Genomic DNA, 24,079 nt, shown 5'->3' with positions numbered 1-24,079 from the left:
CAACAACCAGCTCAATTTCATTCTGCTGGGACAGAGCAAAGTTGCCAATGGCAGAATAGATATGTGGGGAAGGGCACGGGACGCGTCCCCACTGGGAACTGCTGGAGAAGCAAAGGCATGCCCCCTCACACAGCAGCCCCCGGTGGGACAGGTCTCTGGTGGGGCAAAGCCTGTGCCTGGCACTGTGCTTCTCCTGACTGTCCAGGGCACATGAGCAAAACAATCGTAGCACATCCTGAGCTGAAGAGACCTTAGTTGAGTCCAACTCCTAACTCCACACAGGACCACCCAAAAACCAGACCATGTGTCTGAGAGCATTGTCCAAATATTTCTTGAACTCTGGCAGACTCAGTGCCATGACCATTTCCCTGGGGAGTCTGTCCCAGTGCCCGACCACCCTCTGGGTGCAGAACCTTTCCCTGACACCCAGCCTGACCCTCCCCTGTCCCAGCTCCATGCCGTCCCCTTGGGTCCTGCCGCTGTCCCCAGAGAGCAGAGCTCAGCACCTGCCCCTCCTTCTGGTCTATCAAGATCTTTCTACAAGGCCTCTCTACTTTTAAGGGAGTCCACAGCTCCTCCTAATTTAGTATCATCTGCAAACTTGCTTAGTATGCATTTGACTTCTGCATCCAGATCATTTAAAAAACACTGAAGAGAGCTGGCTCCAAAATGCAGCCCTGAGGACACCCTACTGGCCAGTTCCTGGCAATCTCATCAAACGCTCCTAAAACTTGTGCTGTGAACACCTCTTCTGCTGTTTGGCCACCCCCAAGAATGAATCACACATTTCTTAAAAAAGCACCGCTGAAAACTTGACAAATTGTTTGCAAGTGTTCAGTAAGTCAGGTGCACACATCTTGCCCTTTGTACGACATGCACCCTTTTCATTTCACACTCACCATCACCTAAACCCACTAAATCTTATACTTCTGAAGATTGTGCAAGCTGTTCAAGCTCTACTCTAACTGCATCCAGCTACCCAGGGCTATGCAGGTAACTGCGCAACCAGCAACAACTGCTTCTGCCGTGAGTTGGTAAATGGCCATTGGCAGTGAGGAAAGCAGGCTGATCCAGGAGAGGGCAGAGCCAAGATGCACCTTTCCATTTGCAGCATTAAAACTCCAGCATCCTCTGTGAGACTGTGATGGTTATCAAGTACAGACGAGCACACAGGAATATATGCTGAATTGCTGCAGTATGCATCACTGAATGCTCAAAATTACATGAGCTGCAAGATATGTACTACGGCTGTTTATAAACACTATCATTCACAGGATGGCGTACGTATGTACGCCACAGAGTCATTAAGAGCGTGAAAACTGACTTCTGGGAGAGGAATATAGGATTCTTAAAGTGAGTGCTGCCTTCTACAGCTCCTTTCACTATAGTTAGCCAACAGCTGCTGAAACCACAGCAGGTGGGAACCTGCTTCTTCCCTGAAAGTGACACAGCTCTCCATAACTTCAATGCAAATGGTATTATGCGGATATATCAGAATTATAGTTTTACAGCCTCTGAAGACTTAAAACCACTGGCTAATTCTTTCTATCTCCGAAGTTTACACAGAGACTCAGGACAGTCCTCTTTACCATATCTGAGAACAGCCTCAACACTGAGAGCTGGCCAAGGGGCAGAGATCTGATCACCAGCCTCACTGGATGGTACATCACTGGCTATCCTAGCTGCACTATGACCAGCCACTCTCTTAGTGTGATACACAGCCTATTCAGGACTCTGATAATCAGCATGAAGGTCACACCCTGGTTTCAATCAGTGACTTCTTCCACCACTCCAGACCACATGTCAGAAAAATGCAGTGTGCAGCCCTTTTGAGCCTATCCTTCCACCTGCAAAATGGAGTCCTACCTTAATGGAGTCTCTGTCTGCGTGCAGAGCAGCCCCACACACATGGAGGAGAGGAGGCAGCAGCAGGGGATGAGGAGGTGGGGGGAAAGAGAGAGAAAGAGAAAGTACTAGTTAGTTTACATAAAATTACACATTTATCATTCTCAGAAGAAAGAATCTTGATATCTGTTAAATAATAAATTGCACAGATGTTAACTTTTCTGTACAGTTAATTATTAATACCCTACAGCCAGATTTATAAAACCAGAACTCCACCTTTTGAACACACTTTCTGGCTACTACAAGGTAATAAATACTAAAGCAATTAGCTAGTGAAAATTACTTGTGAATATTGTTGTTGTTTTTGTTGTTTGTATGTTTTTCAAAACATATGGAGAGTTAAAAAATAAAAGAAAGAAGGAATAAGAAACAAATAAAGCCATGTATGCATCTGGCAGTGCCTACCTCTTTGGTGATCGTTATCATGGTGCTTCTTTTTCATCTTTGATCGGGAGGTGGGACTGCCCCCCCAGTGCACTGGACAGTGCCAGAAGGCCAGCACTGCTGCCAATGGGTGGGATGGTTGGAGGCTGCAAGCCTGAGGGGTGCGGAGTGAGCGGCACGGGCAGACCATGTCCGTGTGACAAATGCTGGGCCTGGAGTTGTTGCTGCTGTGAAAAATGAAACACAGATATTGAATTTGTTCAGGGAGAGGAGGGGTTGTCTGACTGATCCTGTACGTCAAACCTAACTGATCAGATCAACCAATACATCCGATCAACCCACGTATCAACTCTCACAAACATCTTGGCATTTTAAAAATGTCTGTATGTTTGGACACAACACAATCTGTAAACTTCAGGCTGAATTAACAACAAAAAATAATTATAAAAAAAAGAGCTTTTTTTCAGTTTTAGTGAATTTTTTTATTCCTCTGACAGAGCTGCTACATTTTATTCTTGCTAGCAGAAACACACCACGTACACGTCTAATCAAAACATATGTAACTATAAAAGCAGTTATATAATGCCAAAAAAAAAAAAGGCTGAAAATTGAGAAAATTAGTGTTAAACAGTTCTCCCAGCGCTACTGCACAGCATGCAGTGAGAGTTAATTTGAAAGAGAAAACCTGAATTAACAATCCAGAAAAGGAAACTGGTTGCAGCCACCGTTTTAAGCCCTTTAAGTGTCCTCAGCGGTACTTGAGCAAATTACTAAAGAAAATCTAATGTAGCAAGGCTTGGGTCCTCCTGTAGGCTTGCTCAATAATGCTGAAATAATTGGGCACTCTGTGCACGTTTAGTGATGCTCGAATGAAAAGCTAGAGGCCTGCCCTTGTACTCTTCTCTAGCTGCTGACTCTGTGTTGTGACAGGTTTATTTGAGTGGGACTGTGATGCATGCACCAGTAACTGCGCTGACAAGAGTTTAAAGTCATTTTTACCAGTACACTGGCAACACATAGAGAAAGCCCTTGAGAGGTTCAAATTGGAGTGCTTGACCTCAACCAGAGCTGCATCAAGCTCTGTGCTATGCTAACCACTGTGGGTAGATAGATTGTTTGTTGCTACTGAATGGGAAGGCATGAAAAAAAAAAAAGTTATGTTAAGTACATCCCAAGAGAGATCTGTTTAGGTCCAAGACTTGCCCACTAACTGTCCAACTAATTCCTGTTCATACAGAAACTAGATTAGCTTTGAAATTTTCTCTTAGTTTCCAAGCAGTCACTTCTCAGGACTCATGGTAAATCAAATCAGAAGTCCTCTAGGATTGCTCTCTTCCCTCCACGTCTTCATAAAGGACTTTCAAAGAGGAAGAAATAAAAACTTAACTCACTTTGCATAAAAACATTCCATTTTAAATTCCTAATTGTGGAGATTCAAGTTCTGCTTTTATTTGTTTTTCATTTGAATCTAAATTCAGTTCCCACCTCACAGCCTAGCTCTCTAATCAATCGAGAGGCAGTAACGCTGTTCACTTGATTTTTCCCTCCCCTCCCTAGCATGAAATCTTTACATATGGGTGAGCTGAAAGTAAAAGAACGCAAGTCATATATACAGCACGCCACGTAACTCATGCAGCACCCTGCACGCACGCATCCCTCCACACTTTCCTGTGAAGGTAGAGATCCTTCTCCTACTTTTCAAAACACAATCCAGGCGGTGGAATCTGAGTGACAGTAGCACGTACACGGCATCTGACTCAGCCCAGTGACAGGGACAGAAGATGAATGACCCAAAAGGAAGGGGAAAAATAACACAAATATAAAAAATAGGACAAAAAAAGGCACAAAAAGAAAGAAAACCAGAAACAAGATTCTTGCAGGTGGGAAAGAAAGATCAATCCTCTCCCTACTTGCAAACCCATGTCACTCTAGTTAAGTGTCCTTTTTTGTAGAAAGTACCAAACACATTTTGTTTGTTTAGTGCTCTTACGGAAGGATGTTTCATTGCTCAGAATTGAAAATTAACTACAACAAAATGAAACAAGAGACAACTGTGTGTTGGTTAGCTTTAGAATTTGAATGGGACTACCTTACAGCAAGGGAACAAGCTGGCATGCTGGATTTGTGGAGGGAGGAGGACAGAGAGAAATGATAAACAGAGAAAGAATATGAGCAGACAAAAGACCTTGTAATCCAGAATCTTGGATTTTGTTTTAAACATGGATTACCCGTTCCTCTTTGAAAATGTGCTATAAACCAATGCAAGATGTCTTCCTGAGTTTGCCAGTGGCTTTGAGAAGCACCAGAGAATACCAGCAGTGACAGAGTTTTGCTCTTGTTAACTCTTTCACTGTTGATCAAAGTATACAAGTAAGGGTCACTCACTGCACAATTCTGTACAATCCATAAACATTTGCCTACCAATCTACCTAATTTGCATTATATGACCTCCTCTGTGGATACAGGATGGTTTCCAAAGAGCTTGAAGAAAATGTTCGTACAAACTCAATGGCATTTTTACTGGACTTTGTTGGGAGTTTCTCTACATAACTCAGCCATACAGCACCACAGGCTTTACATCTTAGCTATGCCAAACATTAACATCTCCCGGACATAATTTGGGCATTAAGATTAGTATGTGCAATGACTCCTCAGTGCAGTGGCTTGAGATCACCCAGAACTGCATGGCTGGCCCAGATTCTCTTGGCCAAGAACTAAAATGTTCTTCCTTGCAAGTTGCCTTGCAGACATCTCTGAAAAGAACTGAAGAGAGCAGGTGAAAAAACAAAACAAACCCACAGCCTTCCTGCCACAGAGAACCACGCACACAACTTTTCTGAAGGGACTCTGAAGATCTTTCACAGAAAGTGATGGGAACATGAAATCTGGATGGAAGATGGCCCCACAGTCACGCAGTGCCATTCACTGGTACAGCGGAAAATTGGTGTGATTTAGCCACACTGCAATGGCACAGAGAAAACACCTTGGTATGAAAAACAGACTGCTAACCTAAGTTAACATCCCAAATTCCGTTACTACCCCACTTGCTCATGCCATGTAGTTGCAGATAACATGGTGCATATTTATAGACTAGGGTAGGACTGGAAGTTCAACAACACGTGGACTGGGAGTAGGACTGCATCGGTACAGAAAAGGACTATGAGCTCCTCCAATATGATGAGCAATGTCATATGTCCAAAGTGAGACACCGGTCCAAAAACACAAATGAAAAAAATAGAAGTGAAATACTGGGTAGACTCTTGCTCTCAAAATACAATGCCTTGTGGGGACAAAGCTGGCAGTCATCATAAAAGAAGGAAGAAAGTAAATTACAACATAATTAAGCACTGTTTTCTAACGCACATACTCAAGAAGGCAAAGCCAGAAAGTGGTAGCACCTCCCCAGCTGCCATTTCCAAACCTTTGAAATCTATTACTATATTCAAATGCCTGCAACATTCACAGCTTGGTTTTGCTTTTTCACTACCCATCAGCATCAATAGTGAGTATTATCTTCTAGACCAGCCTGTACACAGCTGCTTGGTTACAGAGAAAGTTAGAAAAACATGGGCAATTCCTTACCCACTGGGCATCTGGTTAGTGCTACAAAGTAGTAAGAAAAAAACATGGTCTTCTCTCTAGTCCTCAAAATGTTGAAGATATGAAATAAGACAACTGACAGATATACTCCCCACAAATAAATATGCCCCTGTGGAATGCAGGTTACATTCATTTTTGCCTATAGAATGAATTTAGATCATGAAATCTGATACAATTTAAAAACTTGCAAGGAAAGCCTGAAAATGAACTAACTGAGCAACCACACAATTTTTTGATGTTGCTGTAATGCTTTCACTTCCCACTCCTCCATCTCCTCTTTAATTTATTATCCTTAGTCATGTCATTTGTGAACTCTTAGCATATGGTTAACTAGACAATCCTAGAACAGTTGACTACAGTATGCATAAAATCAAGCGTGCATTTTCGTAACAGGTGAAAACTTGCAAAACCAGTACACCAGGCTTTATTATGCTGTAAATTTTCCAGAACTATTTAGAAATAAAAACAGCTACAGTTACCAACCAAGAAACATACCCTATAGAATGCTACTGGATTGCAATGTTTTTAAGAAATATCCAACACACAAAAATATAGGAGCAAGGGTAAAATCAGTAGTCAGAAAGAAGCCAAAAAAGAAAACCTCGCTCTTTTGGTAATAAGTTTAGGAAGACAGTCATTTAAATAAGTTTGTCATTAAAAATGGAATTAAAAATTTCAACAATTATCAACCCATATCAAATAAAGATAACATCTAATTGCTATTAATCTGGTTTGGGTTTTTAAATTTTCTGAATTTTCTTCTACTTAGTCTATAGTGACAAGGGAAAACATAACTCCCAAAGCCATGTCTAAACAAATGCATAAAAAGGCTTTGTAAAAGGTTCTTATCTGAGTATCACTAATTTTTACAACTGGAATTATAAATATTGATGCTTAGCTTAATTCTTTTCCCCACACATCTTAAGAGATCAAATTTAAAACAAAATGTGATAATAAACCCACTAACAAATTAGCTTCTAATGCTCTCTTGTTATAGTCAGCACATTCGAAACCTATTTTCCTGGAAAAGGTTCAAGTTTTTACTGGATACTTTCCAAGCAGCTCTGTGTCACAGTAATCTACCACTTTTTCCTTTACAGACCCTGGAAATGCACAGCCATTATCCAAACAACCTGAACATACTCCTCTAACCCGAAGACATTTCTAATGTTAACAAAATAACGTCTCAAAAAGATATGTAATCATACACAAACCTGCTATACTGCTGGGGGGACACCAAAGCATCTGACTAAGATAGCTTCATGAAATTATTCAGGTGAAGTGACTGACTGTTCAGAGAGAAACATTATTATGATAGCATACACAGAAAACCCTAATCAGGATAAAAAATATAAAGAGATAAAAACAATGGCTTGAGTACACAGTGTCAATGGTTCAAAGACCAGCAAGAAAAGGAAGTGCTCTGGCACACACAATTTTAAGCGTGTTTCAGATGATACGAATTTTTATCTGTCATGCCTGTTAGCATCCCCTGACATGATGTGCACTGTCTCCACTTCCTTTCTCTGCTGTCATAACCTCCCCAACCAGGGTTGTTTTCTTTTTTTTTGTTTGTTTTTTAATGTTAAAGTACAACATGGAAAAACAGTATAGAAGGACAGTCATGCAACAGCTCCTCCAGTGGAACAGTCCTGGAGCTATATGCACATATATCATATGATTGGTTTGTCTTAAAGAGACTGTGGTATAGATGTAGGATACAGCAACCTACTGTCCTTAAGACTGGACTTGTAAGGGAGTGATCATTTTGCATGCGCCCAGTGTGAAAAGATGGCATCAGAGACTGGTGGGAACTCAGTACCCTCATACGCAGCTCATCTGCAGCAAACACAGTGCTTGTTTCTGCTCACAAAGGAAAATGGATGCACAGGTTAGAAAATCCAGGACAAAGAATGAAAAAACATAAAAACGGAGAAAAATGAGATAAATTAAAAGAACAATAACAAAAATAAGTAAATAAAAAACATCAAGCAAATGCCAAAATTCTTCCTCCCTGAGAATCAGTATTTTCTGTCTTTGAGGATACTGATTCCACAGAAGGAAAGCAAGCTCCACTGAGAAAACTATGGGGGGAAGGGAAAAATCAATAGCTGTCATTAATCAGAAGGGGAGCATTTAGAACTCCTTCATAAATAACAAAGAAACTATCAGAATCATATCTCTACAAATTGCCTCAAAGATCTTTAAAGTGATCTACGAATAAGAAGTCAACTCCAGAATCATATTGTGGGATGAAAGGCAATATATGCAGGGAACATTTCCGTTCTTAATCATATATACAGGAACATCTGTCAGGATACGTTTCACCATTTGTCCTCCCTTCCCCCCCGATGACTATTTTTCACACAGTGAAACAGCAAAGACAGAGGATGAAAGCAACAACAAAAAAAAATATGATCCACCACCAAACCAAAGACCTGTGGTTAAAGAGGCCAGCATTTTAATAATGAAAAAAAAAAAAGCTGGTTTCCCACAAAAGGCCGTGTGCATTTTTCCCCAGAATCTCAGAGTTCAGTAGTTCATTTTTCTATTTGCAGGACTCCTCTCTCATTTTTACACTGGGACTGGAAGGAGAAAGAATTAGGCTCTTTAAAATCACTTTCTATTATCATTTAATAAAGGGCAGAAATTCTTGCATAAATCATGCCACTTAAGCTCTCTTCTTCCTTCTTCCCCATCCCCTTGCTAGCTTAGGAAAAGAAAATTCGCATCTGCAAGTGAAGGCAGAAAGCACCAAGTGCAGCTGTGCTCAAGGTCTTACTGTAAGAAACACCAGTGGCTTCGCATGTGCCTCGCATAACAAACCTCTGCTTCAAAACCGTTTACAAAGACCAGTGCAGAGAGAAGAATAGTGACAGCAGCAATGGGGTGTCTTCACTTACAGAGGGCAAAATTCAGATCTGGACAGGTGCACGCTGTCCTGATTTATCCTATTTACACACACCTGATTTATCCAGACACTCTATTCACATCCTACCCATGGACACTGGGAAGAGATTTTCTCTGGTCTGGACAGACAGTAGGAAAATGGGTGTCTCCACTGTGACTTGGTGCTAAAAGAAAAAGCTAAAAGAAAAGAAATGCCACTGATCACACAGAGACCTGAGTTGCTAAATCTATAAGCAATTCTACCACCAGAGCTTTTAATGTGGCAACAGTAATTCACTTCTAAACTTCCTCACAAGGTATAGTCAAAGAGCCATGCAGTCTTAGCATAAAATGCATATCATGTATCTCGCACGTGCATTTGCTTGATACTTTTTTTTTTTTTTTTTTTTTTTTTTTTTTTTTTTTTTAGAGTCCACCACTAGTAAGTCAAATTTCTGGATAGCAATCACCAAAAAACACAGACTACATAGCTCTTTCAGTCCTACTTTCTGTTTTCTCATGGTTATAACACACAAATCCACGCTGCGTTGAATTTCAGCAAATTGTCTTTGTTTGGGATCTTCATACCGTAGAGCACAAAGAAAATTCTCCACAGGAAATTCTTCTGCTATCTGCACTGATTAATCCTAACCCCCCAAAAAAAGATGTGGTGGTCAATTGGCTGTGGTGCCAGGGTTTGGAAAATCTTGAGAAACACGGAGGCAGAAGTCAGCTCTCCTGCCTGATCAGATACAGCATGTGAGCTGTAGCACTCGTGTCATATGCACTTACTTAAGCATAACGAGCAGGGCCTCTGGCATCAGCATATTGGCAGTGGGATGTAATAAGTGGTCTGCACTTCGCCCTGAAACATGTTACTGACTGCTCCTAGAGTGATAGACCAATATAAATTCAGTAGCTACAACAGCTTGCATAAAGAGGAAAATAGTGACAGCCCACTCCAAGTGTAGCAACAGCATTTAAAAATCCACCCTTGGAGCGTTTTTTCAGTAAATATGGAACCCGGAATTATTTCCATTCTAATTACTTCTCTCAAAAATCCCTAAAAAGATCTTGTGTACTTCATTTTCACCTTCTTTAAATCAGGATAATGCTGCATATGGAAGAGATTTAAGTCAGGCCTTACCTATAAGGCTCTCTCTGAAGCTGGCACATGGGAAAAACACTACAAAAAACTCTCCACTTCCCCCACCTAAAAAAAAGCAGTGTCTTCAACCCAGCCATACCTCAGACAAATAATCAGAAACAAAAAGATGTTTGCTGAAATGTTTTTCCTCCTACGATTCCATTTCAGGGATTAGGTAGTGTCAAAAAATTTGCAGACCACGTCTCACACATTCTCAGTATACAAACAGCAAAGGAGCAATTAAACAGGGAGGAGTGCATTTCAGTATTTCTTTAGGTACACAAATAAACACAACCAAAAGCACGTACCCACTAAGTCAACCTCGTCTGCCACCTTCCCACTATAACAATCTGTGTACAACATACAGCAGGTGGCCACTTTGTTTTACAGCATCTAAGCTTCAACCACTGCTAAAGACCAGCACAGCCCTTGCACAAGCAATACAAAAGGGCCCGAGAGACAAGTGGCTTGTGCCAGTGCCACAACACAGTTGGGCATTTTGCTGCCCTTCCCCGTCCTCGCTGAAGTTCCCATTTCTGAAGGCACGTGTTTTTTGCAGGAACGGCTTTACCACACAAACCAGAAAGCAAACGTTCATAGTTTACACAGGAAAAGCTTCTGCCACACCTGCCCACAGTCATCTCTCTGCTCGGGCACTGGGCATGGGGTGGCAAAGAGCATCCCTGCTCCCTGCCCGGCCCCCAGTCCGAGCCTCAGCCCACCTCTGCCCAGGTACCACCAGCAACATCATCCCGAGTCCATCCCCACAAAGCGCTGTGGCTCACCCAGAAGCCCCTCTCCTCTCTTCTCCACTGCACAGGCACGCACGAGAGGCAGAAAAAAAACCACCATCCGTGAGGAGGCAGAAATGCCTCTAAATTGCACACCTTTGCACCTAGCAGCAGGAGCTCTGGAGCACAGGGGCCGTGGGAGCAACAGCATGCGCTGACACTAAGTTTTTTATTATACCCTGTGTGCACCTATCTGCATCTCAATACTCCCACAGCTTTGTGTACCTGCACACCTATAAAGTTGGTACATAATTTACTTAAACAGGCGTCGTTCTTCACATCTGTAAAAATGGAATACTCACTTAAAAATAACCAGAAATTACATAATTTCTGAGATGGAGCAAACAAGCACTTCTACCTCAAACACAGGATTGAAATTTTGACAAGCAGTGTATTAAAGAAGGAACTTTATAGCTTGATGGTTATATGTCACAATACAGAGCCATCCTTTTTTCCAATAAATGCCATTTGCTTATTTTTAAAGAAGACAATAAAAGTGACATAATAAAACAAAATGCTTAAAAATTAAACCAAAGCCTTCTTTCCTTTTTTTTTTTTTTTTTTTTTTTTTTTACTTTTACCCAGATATGTATAGAATGGTAAAGGCAAAATCATTTAAATCATTTCCTTAGTAATACAAGTAATATTTAAATAGATTTAATAGTGCTGCTCCAAACCAATGAATTATGAGTTTAAAACCTATTAAAATGTAATGTTTTTTTCCTGAGCTGAGGGGAGAGAGATTTAAATCCACTGAATTTTAATATTTCAGCTTGAGCTGCAGGAGGTAGAGAAAGTCCAAATGAACTATTCCATCAGCACCATTCAAGCATGAACATTTTAATCAGTTTTACTTCCTTGGAGTTCTCTAACACAGTTTACGCTGTCATTCTGAAAGCACTTAACACAGAGAGTGTGAAAAACCACCAAGGCTTGTTATTGCCTTCACAATTGATGGCAAATAATTTTGCAGACTTCCTATCATTAAAATGTCACTGCTAAAAATTGAGGTTCAGCATTTCTTGTGCTAAACTGCATTTTCTTTGAACACCATCACATACCTGTTCTTAAGTTTTTGGTGCATTTATCTGTTTCTGTGATAAACAGGCAGTAGCCTCCATTTCTGTCTTACCATCCAAATGCAGTTGAAAACTGACTATTTTAAAACAGGGAAAAAAAAAATACTCTGATAAAATTCTTATAAAGTTGCAAGTTAAATTCCCTGGCTCCCTTATTAAAACGTAACCACACTCACACAGCATGTTCCGATTATATAGTACAATGGATTAAAAAAAAAAAACACATTTTAAGAGAGTTAGACAACTCAATTTAGTAATACAGGAAATGAAAACATCATTCCTAATTAGATCATATTACTGATTTAAGGCTACAATTTGTGTGTTGTTCCAACAGTGTGAACTTGCAGTTTCTAATTTAAAAACACGGCAGCTATGACACATGACGAGATCAACTGGATGCATTATGTTGCTCATGCCGATGCACCCAACCTGGAGAGGGACACTGAGTGTGCACTACTAAGTACCCCAAGCAAGAATCCTGCACCATACTGCCCAAAGCAAATACCACCAGATACAGATTTACAATCCTCTTGCAGAGCATGCTTATGATACATAGTTTTGGTTTAGTTTTTCTCCCTGTATCTCTCAAGAAGATGGATGATATTTAACTTGTTTCAGTCCGTCAACAGTTTTAAACTGAACATGACCTGTGAAAGAAGTCATTATAACTGTGTTTCATTCCATTAAACACAACGAGTTTGTTGTCAGGAGAACAAGCAGTCTCTCCAGGTTCCAAGCTCACTTCAGTATTTTGCATTTAAACTGCACGGATCAGTGATTTGGTTCATTTACCAATGAAGATAGAATAATATTGCAAAGTTAAAAAGGTGCTTCATCAGATTCCATTAAATCAGAGAACATTCATATAAAAATATATATGTGAAACACAAAGAGAGACATGATTTGTGCACATTCGTTTCTTGTGCCATACCCCATTCCAGTAAAATGCATTTTAAACTCTAACCATAGTTCCTCCACTCAAACGAAAAACAGTTCAGCATCAACGAGGTGAACTGAATATGGCCCCAAAGCACTGAGAAATCTAAGCTACATTTGTATTTCAAAAACTCAGACACTGCTTCTGCCTTCTTCCAATACACAATTCAATGGGTAATTAACAGATATCTTTTGAAAAACTATCAACAGAGAACAAACACTGGAAGCTTTTTAAATATCGGTGTTAAAAGAACACAAACTTTGTCAGACTTCGCAAGCAGCAAAATAATATAAAACAACATAATTAGAGATATAAAGGAGACATGATTTCTAATTATGTGTTTTGCTTTTTTTGTTATTGGTATTCACTTTACAAAGTATGACAAGCCTTTTCGAGTCCCTTGCTACATTTTCAGACTCTGAATCTCTCTAAGAGCAGGCATAAAATTATTGTAGATATTCATGCAACTAGAACTTAAGCTCTTTTGATAACTTGCTATCTTACTTATTAAATTTTCAATTAATCTCTTAAAGACTGAATTAGATTACTTCCCCTTAAATCTGATGAACATGAAATTTTCAGTCCGTATTGCTCCTGTTTCTCTAAAACTATACAGAGGGCTACGCAGTATTTTTTAAGTCAACATAAAACAAGAGTGAAAAAAAGGAAGGTAAAATCACTCTTCTGAGGGAGATGAGAGCTATCCCTTTTTAATCCACAGAAACAAAACTCAGATATTACAAAGATTTCAAGCAATGGAATCTCAATTGACTTGAAAAGATAAATTCAGACAGCAACAGACAAAATAGGAAATTCACTTCTGTCTGCTGGGGGCAGACCAATAAAAGTAACTGCTGGGCTCCCAGACAAGCTTCTAGCTTGTTTATATTTATTCTGTGTAGTTTAGCGGTTCATGAAGGCAGGATAAACTTAAATAACAAGTGCAATAGGCAGTATCTACAATGCCACATGCTCTACATCAATACACTTAACATTTACTAGGAATCTAATTACTTTTCACAGTCTTCCTAATATATGCAAGGGTGAATGACAAAAACGTACACAGACTGTGATATATTCATGTGCATGTGCATACATGTACACACGCACACACGCACAACGGTACGTGCATATACACAACAACACTACGTACACACTAGCAAAGCAGACGTAAAAACTTCTACAACAAAGAAGCCAACCTTTAGCTACTTACTTTATGCAAAGAATGTTAATATAAGGCAATATTTTTCGTTAGGTAATGAAAACTAATTGGGAAATTATTCATCTCCCACTCTCCCCACTGGAGCGTAAAAGACGTACAACAAATGTTATTCATGATTCTACACGACTCGCTCTGATTCACCCCCTTCTTTCTAATGGTTACTTCAGAGGAAATAAAGGTTACTCTTTTCCATTTATATCTTCTAATTGACTACCAGTGTTTTCTTGTGGTCAGAGGGATACAAAATAGAGTTAGAAACAGCCTATTAAAAACAAGCTACAATCAGACCACTGCTCTACACTACCGTCAGCAATGATCAGAAGAGTCCTGATTTCCTTGTTAAAAGACAGAGGCATAATTGAAGCAATATCTTCACTTCAGATTGATTATTCGGCGACCCTTATCCACATCTTCACTCAGCAATTTGAATTTTAATGAAAGTAAATGGAATAATTAGCATTTCAAAGTGTGTTTGATACACTGAATAAAAAAAAGGAAAAGACTTTTATGTATAATCTATACACAAAAGAAAAAGCATTTGGGAGGGGGCAGAATATGGGAAGCACAGTTGTAGTGTCTTCATTAGAATAACTTAAACAACTGCTTTTACCAGCTGCATAATTATACGTGTGAATAATGTGCTATTAAGCTATGACTTCTCACCTTTATTTTATGTAGTGTGAGCAGCCATGGCTTTTGTTGTTATGCCTTTCCTCTCCACTCATAAAATGTAAACACTGTGGCTGCCCACACCCATAAACCTTGCAGGGCTTCTGTACTACCAGCCAATACTGCTGGTCGTAAAGGTTTTAAAAGAGGGGCTCCCCACACCTGTGTTTTTAGACAACCGGGACTGGATCCTGTGAATGAACTGGGGAAGGGTTATTGTGCTTCTTTTCCTCTATTTAAGCAAAAGGTAGCTGAATCATTTTTTAATGTAGAGAGAGAAATGTGTGGCATATATTTATGGTCTCAGGCTACCACACAGAAAAACACACGGGCAGCGGCAAGGGGAATAACCAACCCCTCAGCAACGCACAGTGCATCATACAAAGGCTATCTGTTAGCATGGCTAGGGAAGCAGGCTGGCAAGCAGTATGCAAAGGAAGCAATGTGGCTTAAAAAGGACAACAGAAAACAGATACCCACTCCGCTTCAGGGAATGGATACAACACAGACATTAACCCTCTTAGTCTTCTCAGCGCAGCACAAGCAGAAGTTTTCAAGCAGCAACCAGCTTTTACAAAGATCAAGCTACCCAACTCCCTTCCCCACTGCCCCCAGCTTTTGCCCACCTGATAGAAATGAGTTCAAAAAAGAAAGAAAGAAAAAGAAAGCTGTTTTCAAATACTATTAGAGCTGAAACGGAAAGACCACATACCCCAATGATTGCGTTCAGTTCTGCCATGGTCACTTGCTTGGCACGCTCCACAGCCTGCACCACTTGTTGCTGGTGCTATAAATGAAGACCAGAAACAGAATAAAATTATTTAAAAAAAATACTAAGCACAATTTTTTTTTCCTTTTTTTTTCTTTTAAATCACATGCAGGGCTTGAAATAATTGTTCTCTAACAGGCAGTCAAATTTTGTGTATAAGGTAAGAGGAGGATTTTATTTATGCTGTTACTTGACAGGAATTACACCCTTACCACCAAAAAGAGCTATTTTATAACCCAGCTATATGGGGGGACCTGTCTTCCTTTTGTTCACAAGCACAGTGTGCTCCTGAATTTACATGCCACCTTATAAAGCAAACCACTTTCCTTAAAGGCATGGAAACTTTTTCATTAAAAAAAAAAAAAAAAGGCATACTGGAAAATGAAAGGTATGTATTTTCAACAACCACACAGTGCCCACATCACTGAAGGATATATAGATTCTCCTCCTTGGTACATTTCAAAGCAGCTCAACCGTAAGAAAGAAATTTAAAATGCCATTCACAATTCTGTCAAACACGTGAAAGAGAACTAATTATTTCAATCCCCAACATGTAAATTTTAATAGCTTTAAAAAGTCCATCAAAAACACATGGTCTAATTAACAACACAGTTTACAAGCTTCAGTGGTTATATTATCTCAGTTTGAGTGATACTGTATTAGTGCAGTAAATTCAAAATTGCCGTATGCTGAAAACTGATTGGTATTTATTTGAAAACATCAGCTACAAATAAAAGCAAGGTCCTAATCCTGCAACCAGACCTGTGCCAGTTTGGAGCTCCAGTGGTAGCAAATTCATCTGTACATGCAGCCTTGCAGGATCAGCATTAGAAATGACAAATTGGTGCAATGTAGGGCCAGGGCGAACTGCAAGTAGGTTGTATGATCGGTACTGGGCGTGAATCACCTTTGATTTAGAGCCACAAGCTGAGCATGGTAAGGCAGCCTGAACTCGGATGGAAGCAAGGGCTCTACGGAAAGGCTCTGTTGCACAAGGGTTTGGCATTCAGGGATATGTCAGTTCTCAGTGTTCCCCCCACTACTATCTTTGTAATAAAGGGAAAACAGAGTCTGCAACGCAGAAACAAAAATCACATTGTCCTTTCCCCTAAAAGCTCTCGGGACAAGGAGAACCAAGCCTAAAAATCCACCCATAACCATGAAAAATATTGACCCCAGCTACGAAAAATGGATGCTTGCAATAATGAAAGAGGTAATCTAGAAACATTCCTGGAGGGTAGAAAATGGTTTTAAGGTTTGTTTGTTTTTAAGCAAAGAAGAATTAAATGACGGAAATGCCAGGAGAGCAAATAACATACTGCTGCAAACAGAATCACAGCAGTCCCATTTAGGGTTTTCTAAAGCTACAGTGCTAACATAAACCAAATCTGTCACTTAAGAGCAGCCAACATAAAGAACGAAAAGCAGGCCTGAACATGAGCAAATGTGTTCTTGGCATTTGGGAAAAAAACCTGCAGTGACTGATGTATCACCATCACGGATAACCGCTAAAAAGGAAATTACAATTCTCAAGCCTCGAGTTCCTGATGATGTGTTATCATCTCCAGGTCATCATGTGATGAGGACAGGTACAGCTTGCATAAATAATGTAGCTGAAAGCCCTGTGATAAGTGGCTTTATAAGGCAAGGGGGTGACCATAAAAATTGCAACACCATTTTCTGGTGGAGGTCATTTATATCACAAATGGATCATAGTGTTTGATCCTGTAATAATAAATAAATAAATACAAAATAATAATAAATAAAAAAAAAACATGAACAACTTATTTGGAGAACAAAAACAACCCACCTCATTTACTGAGAGGTTTACAGTCATCATTGCTTTCCTAACATCCCCTAGGCAATGCCATTTTACATGGAAGTAAAGACAGGAATGTAGTTCTTGATTTGTACATATGAGCACTCTTTACAATTCCAACACCCATTTAGTTAAATCCTGTTCCCAGGGCCACGGGGAGGAAAAGAAAAACTTCTGAGGAACCTGCAGAAAGCTGGCCTAAAACATCAAAGCTATTGCGGAAATGACTTCAATTTCCATCCAGGCTTTGAAAAAATAAGTCAACTCCGCAACAGTTTAAATGGTTTCTTTTCCTTTACAGCAAAAGTATAAAGAATGGCTCTGAAGAGTATTTGGGAAAAACATCGTTTCGTTCCCAGGTGTGGAGAACAGAAGGTGGAAGGGTCAAGTACCAAAATCTCACTTTAAGATTTTTGCTGAAAAGCACTGTAAGACAGAAATTCCCTAAGCAGTCTCACAAGGCATCTTTCATTGATTCTAATAGGTTTGGGATCAAGCCTTCATAGAGAGTAGAAAACCCATGGGCCTTATAACACTGAACCTAAATTAGGTATAGTAGAAACAATTAAAACTCTCTATTGCTAGCTGCTTTAACATTGATTTAATCTTCAGTGGCACGGTATGCACAACACCCAAAATAGATGGTCTGTAATTAGCCTCTCCATCATTTCCAACTCAGCCCAGCAACCCACTCACATCCAGCTCCCTCCCTGCTCCTTGACACCCCACCGGAGGCCTGCCCCAAGCAACCCATAAGTTACTTCGAGTCACAGATGCAAACAACACACACCACAGCATCACAGCAAGCAAAAACTGAGCAGTCCATGCGCCGACTTGCACCTTTTTGGTGAGGGGACCCCAACTCATTTGCCTCAGCAGAGCAAACAAGAAGGCACAGGGCAGTGCTCTGGGGTCCCAGCACAACCCGAAGCCCACGTGAGGAGCAGGCAATGCACACAGTGAACGGGGCGGCAGTGCGGAAGGACAAACAGCCCCGCTTCCAGATGGATGCTCGGAGGCATTCTGCTGCAAGTGCTCCAGTAACCAGCAGCACCGTGTTAACACCACACAGTAGTCAGCCCCTGAAGTGGTCATGGAAAGGCTTAAAGCCAGGTAAGAAATACATAAATAAATAAAAATGTGACTTTTCTTTTTCCAGCTGAGTAACGACGGGGTTGCAGCTTTCACACACACTTTAATGCTAGCCTTCCACCCTGTACACAAACAAATAGCAAACCATTTTTCTTCAGATATGAGAAAACAGTATTTTACATCGCATTTAACAGGCCAGAGCAATAAACTCGATACCCTGCCCTGCCTGTCACCCTGACTAGTATCGTTTCTCGTTTTTAACTTCTTCCCTGTCTCTTCTCTTCATCCCTTTCTGTTTTCTGTAATGAGCGGTGTCTGCAGTTGCCTTCTGTTGGAAAATCTTCTCCTTTCAGTCTCATGGTGGGTAGCGACAGAGACCACAAGTAGGATGGAGGCATTTTCACCATCACATTGTCTTACCACACTGTCTGTCACCTAGCCCTGGCTCCTGCACATGCGTTGCAGCATGGTAGAAAATACCTGGGTTTTGTGTTTTTTTTTTTTTTTATAACATGTCAGAGCTCCCTGCTGCTTCCAATGACAGGCGAGCCATGCTGATGGCAGCCAAGCAGCAGAAATTCCTCCTGACAAGCATGCACAGGAGCTGGTGTTAAAAATACCTAATTCCAGCCTTTCTCAGCACCACTAACAAAACCCGATGCAAAACTCAATGAACAATTTACTTTGCAGAAGCAAGTGGATTCTTCCATGTTTTATTCATATTATTTTGTTGTTGTATTATCTGTTTAGAGGGAGTACAGACCAGGTCTTGCTTAAGAACTGCAGCAGTGTCATTCTGAAAAGCCTGATCTAGAGACAGCATAATGAGATGAAGCAGTGCTGAAAACACTAGTGAGAACCAGAGAGAAAAAACACATTTACAGTGGAGTACAGCACTCTTAGAAAACTAAAAAGGACCAGCAGGGTCACTGAATCCACACACTGTAACTCAGACAAGAGATAACAACCACTTCATAAAATCCTAAGAAAACTACTAGTGATATATGCATAAATTGCTAATAAGATTCCTTTCTTGGTAGAAGGATTACAGATACCTGACAGCTCCCTTGTACTTGTTTCAGCTCTAGTCTTGGGCAAGCCCTAGATGAAGGCAGATAGTTTTCTCAGAGTTTTCTCAGCCTCTCATATCTCAGACCAACACTTACTTCCTTTTGAATAACATTTAAGGACTCCTGCTCTGCTTCTGTATAATGTGTGTCATGCTCTTCACCCAAATTTACTGAGCTTTAGAAGCACCTCCTGGGAATATACATACAGAGAAGAGCGAGCATGTTATGGTCCATATCCATCTTGCAAAAGGAAAAACATCCGCTAATATAAAGGTGTTTGAGGAGAAAAGACTGGATTTGGTAACACATGCAGCATTTCATTTTTGTGCGTTTCTTTGCACATATGCATGCAATTGTTTGGCATTTGATCATGCTTCTAAGTAGACATGACCACCTTATTTTGCATGGGGAACTGAAGACCCCCATTAAAGCAAGTTGTCTGGCTTGCTGTTATTGAAGTTCAATGGTAGTTGGAAGGGATGGTGAACCTTCAGAAAATGTTTCTCATAGCTTCCTCCAGTCTACATAATGCTTGCAGTGTGGCATGGAAGTCGACAGGGGACAATCCTATGAACATTTGTTTGGCTTCTCAAGCAACATTTGTAGCTTGTGCTGAGCTCCAGACTGCCACGACTACTTTGTTAGCTGTAAATCAGTCAGCCTGTGTGTGTCTGCATGAATATAAACACAGTCAATATTTACTCAAAATCAGGTAACCATGATATAAGAGCAACTGTAGTCACACTGAACAAACACAGCACTCCAGCACATGAGTTCATTTGCCTCTCAGGGCACACTGACAGAGTTGAAAGGCAATAGCCACTGGTTGCACCCAGTCATACACACCACGTTGACCAGACAGGAACCAGACTCAACTTGAAAGCTGCAGGGTTACGCAAACGCCATGCTGTGCTGCAGCTGGTACACTCAGCTGAGAAGAAGCATAAATTAGCAGAGGCATAATTTACAGCTTTAGACCCCAAATGAATAGTGTCTAACTGCTTAGATCATCAGATGATATAACATCAGCTACCTACACCAGCTGCAGCCGATCTACATTAAGTTAACTGAGTGCTAACAGTTACTCCAAGTATTTACCTACAGCTTGAAGGCACCCCTTTCCTCATATATAATAGAAAGTACTTTGAGAACACTGATATCTTACAACATCACACAGAGGTGGAAAATGACTGTTGCAACACAGGAAGTCTGCAACAGCAGCAGAAATTGAACGCTGATCACCCCTGAGGTTCATCTCATGCCCCGACCACAAAGTCATTCTTTCTTATCAAAATGGGAAGCTTGTCTTTCTTGATGATATTCTTTACAGTCTTCCTAAGCTGGAATCAATGTAAAAACAAGGTACCACCTGACTGCATATTTAGGCAAGTTAAAAAATTTATTTTCAAGGGATACTTAGGTAATCTACAGCACTGTAAAACTGACTCAAGTCTTGTGTCTGGAGAACTTCCTGAATATTTTACTGGATTGCTCCTTGAAACAAAGCAGGCAGTAAGGCACAGTAGGGTGACGTATTGTAATTGCATCCTTTTCATGAGATCTCTAGTGATTTTGGCCACAATTTCTTACTTCTAAGTGAGTTATCGCAAGCCATTGATTCCTTACAAAGTTAACAAGCAATAAGACAAGTTAACCTGGTGCTATTATGAGGCAATAATGTTGCCATCAGTGCATGTAACCACTGTATTTTGTTCATTTTTCCCTCAGGCACAATACAAAGGAGTCTGATCACATTTTTCAGCCACTATTCCACAATTAGACTGTATGCAAACTGCATAAACAGCAAAAGCACGCTGCAATTCAATTCTCTGTTAATCTAGATGATGAAATAAAAGAGGCTTCCATTAAGACTCTTACTTCTTAAAGATACAAATTAGATAGAAACCAAGACTAGCAGAACACTCAAAACTGGAGATCAGTTCTCTTTTGTCTCATCAGCATATGCTGCCGAAATAACCTGATTTTAAGAAGTGTTTGTATTTATAGAAGTCATGCAGTCACCAGTATTTTCTTAACCCCGATATGAAAACTATCACCATCGGTGGCACTGTCAAGAAATGTGAAAAGTTTTTTTGCACTTCCCCTTTCAATCTTTCTTTGCTGTCTAGCCCTGCTCCCTTCTTGCTAGATGAACTAAAAAACACGTTTGCCTCCAAGCAAGACAAATGTGTACACTGGCTTTTTGGAAGTGTTCCCTTTTGTCTTTGTCAATGCATGTAAAAATACTGAAGTTGTGAACTTTTCTTGACCTCTCCATTTCCTTTGTAGCCTGAAGAGCTTTGACATCACAGAGCATGCACAGAGAAGCAGATGTAAGACTTGGTAAACAAGACATGCAAACAGGTGAAGGAAACTTTACAGGCCATGGTTCTGAAAAGCAAAGGCCCACTAGCACAGAAACCATAAGAGATATTGTTTTCAGATCTAAAAACTTAACTCAAAGCTCTGATTTAAAGCCTAAAAAAGAAAACGGTGGTCACGAAACATACCGACAATAGTGCGCTTAAGCCCTTACTGCATGGTACAGTACCCATGACAGAAGCGGGACAACATCATTTACTAAATTTACAATCTGGATCATCTCTGTTGTCTAGTTCTTACAACAAGCATATTAGTGAGAAAGCCACTGAAATGGTTAAGTTCATGATTATTTTAAAATTATGTTCTCCATGCCTGGCTTGATGGCCAGGAGGTTGTCAAATAGTGATCAGAGCCTTTGGCTTATAGTTCAGAAGTTACAGCATGTGAGCATCACAAGGGAGGTTCACATTGACTGAGGAAAAGTAAGAAGCACGATGTGAAGCCATCACAATGCCTCCTCTCTCTAATACATGCACTTAAACTGTATCAATACCAGCTTTCAGGAGAATGACTCCAGGGTGATCTAGTACCAGGGAGAGGAGAGCATGATGCAAAACAGAGCAGAGAAAAAGGAGAGAGTCTGCTCACCTATGTGGGATGCCACTAACACTAAAGCTCAAAAACTCACTGCCCTTTTTTTTTTAAAAAAAAAAAAAAAAAAATTCCACATAGATGGGGTAGACACTAACGCTTTCAAAATCAGAGCCAAAGGCCAAAATTTAGCAGTCACTGTAAACAAAACACATCTCACTTCAGATGTACTCCCTGGCAAGAACCAGACCTGCTCCAGGAAGAACAGGCTAGGTTCTGGAAGCAGAGCAGGCAGAGCAGTGCAACTTGCTTGTGTACCAGAGTTCTGCTTCGGATTTCATCTGAAAATAGCAGTACCAATAGTAGTATAGCGGTACAGAGTTTCTAAACACTGTATCACATACTCAGGAGAAGATGTCTCTGTCATGGAATACTGATCGTGTGCCTTCGCCAAGATCACAGCTTTGCCTGCCAAGTACTCACCCCTGCCTTTGTTTCAAAATCGTGACATTTTCGTGCTCGCTTTAGCATGAGTATGAGTCAGCTTTACACTTCATTTTTATATGCAGTGTTATTCCTGTGCAGCAAATAAACCCCCCTAACTAGAAGTACAGCGATTCCATAGCAGTCGAAATACAAAATCAACAGTTACCCGTTTTAGATCCACGCAGCACTTGAATTCTGGTCCCCCAGCAATCTAACTAGATCATTAGACATCATTTAGTTTCCACAAACCCATCTTTACAGGCAAGGAGCACTGCTGCGCTCGCAGACACTGCCAGGTCCTAGTTTTCATAGCGTCATTCTCGTTTCAGACGCAGGCAGACGTGGGCGCATGTACACAGGCAGCATCAGCTGAATGCTGGTGCTGAGCACACGGCCCCTGGTACGTAGCAGGATGAGCAGCTCTCTTCAAATGCAATGGCACTTTACGGAGCAGCTGAAAAGGTGGCGGAAAGAGCCCTAGCATATTCTCAGGCACGGATATGATGTTTTATGTATGCAACACAAAGAAATACAGCTTCCAGCTTTGACTTCTCAGCTACTGAAGCGAAACCACACATTAAACAGATGCGCACCAGCGGGCACTGTCAGACCCCACCTCCCCGTCCCTCTCCCCCAGTAGGGTGGGGACGGGAAGCCATCACGCACGCAACATCTCCTGTCATGCACCACGCTGCCATTTCACTTCGCACATGCCTGTGGCTCCAAGGCTCCCTCGCTAGCTCCAACCAACTCCCGCAAATCCCAGTGCCCCTCCAAGTATCTACTGCGCGCTCGGGATAATACCGGCAAAGAGTAATTTGGAGAAAATTAGTGCTTAGAGAAATTAGCTCACAGTGAGTTTCAATCTTCTGTCTATATTCCCCAAATATGCAGAAAACATAAAAGGATTTACGGTAATAAGTAATCTGGGATGCGGAGAGAAAACACGCAGAAAAAAAGCTGCATTTGTAGGTCTATTCTGTTGAGCACCACTACTCATTTCACCAAAACATAAGTTTGTGCCAAACTTTAAAGCTTGCTGCCAGGAATGTAGCACAAATCATGCCTTTCTTGCATTTTTGCAAGCTACCCTCTGATTTCAGGTTGACAAAGTCAGAATTGTGAGCAAAACTGCGTTTGTGTGTGACAGCAAAGTATTTAAACATGTAAAATTTTGCTTAACACATTACAACACTCTCAATTTCATAAACACATTTAAATGACATTATAATAGAATTGGAGAGGATAATTAAGTTACAATGAGGACAACGCAGTGGAAAGTCATCTACAAGCACTATGAGATTTAT

General features: G+C 40.7%; 1 protein-coding gene across 1 annotated transcript in view; it reads right to left on the bottom strand.

Annotated features, from left to right (window-relative positions):
• LOC118253777 (transducin-like enhancer protein 4) overlaps positions 1 to 24,079 on the bottom strand; it is a 96,590-nt gene that overhangs the window by 41,104 nt on the left and 31,407 nt on the right. The window contains 4 exon segments of the mRNA XM_035558540.2: positions 1,867 to 1,883; positions 2,311 to 2,341; positions 2,343 to 2,516; positions 15,336 to 15,410. Of these exon segments, the coding sequence (XP_035414433.1) occupies positions 1,867 to 1,883; positions 2,311 to 2,341; positions 2,343 to 2,516; positions 15,336 to 15,410 (297 nt within the window).

Source organism: Cygnus atratus, chromosome Z (assembly GCF_013377495.2).
Source record: "Cygnus atratus isolate AKBS03 ecotype Queensland, Australia chromosome Z, CAtr_DNAZoo_HiC_assembly, whole genome shotgun sequence".
NCBI classification, from domain to species: domain Eukaryota; kingdom Metazoa; phylum Chordata; class Aves; order Anseriformes; family Anatidae; genus Cygnus; species Cygnus atratus.
The sequence above is the reverse complement of the archived record's forward strand: the minus strand, read 5'-3'. Positions and strand labels throughout refer to the sequence as shown.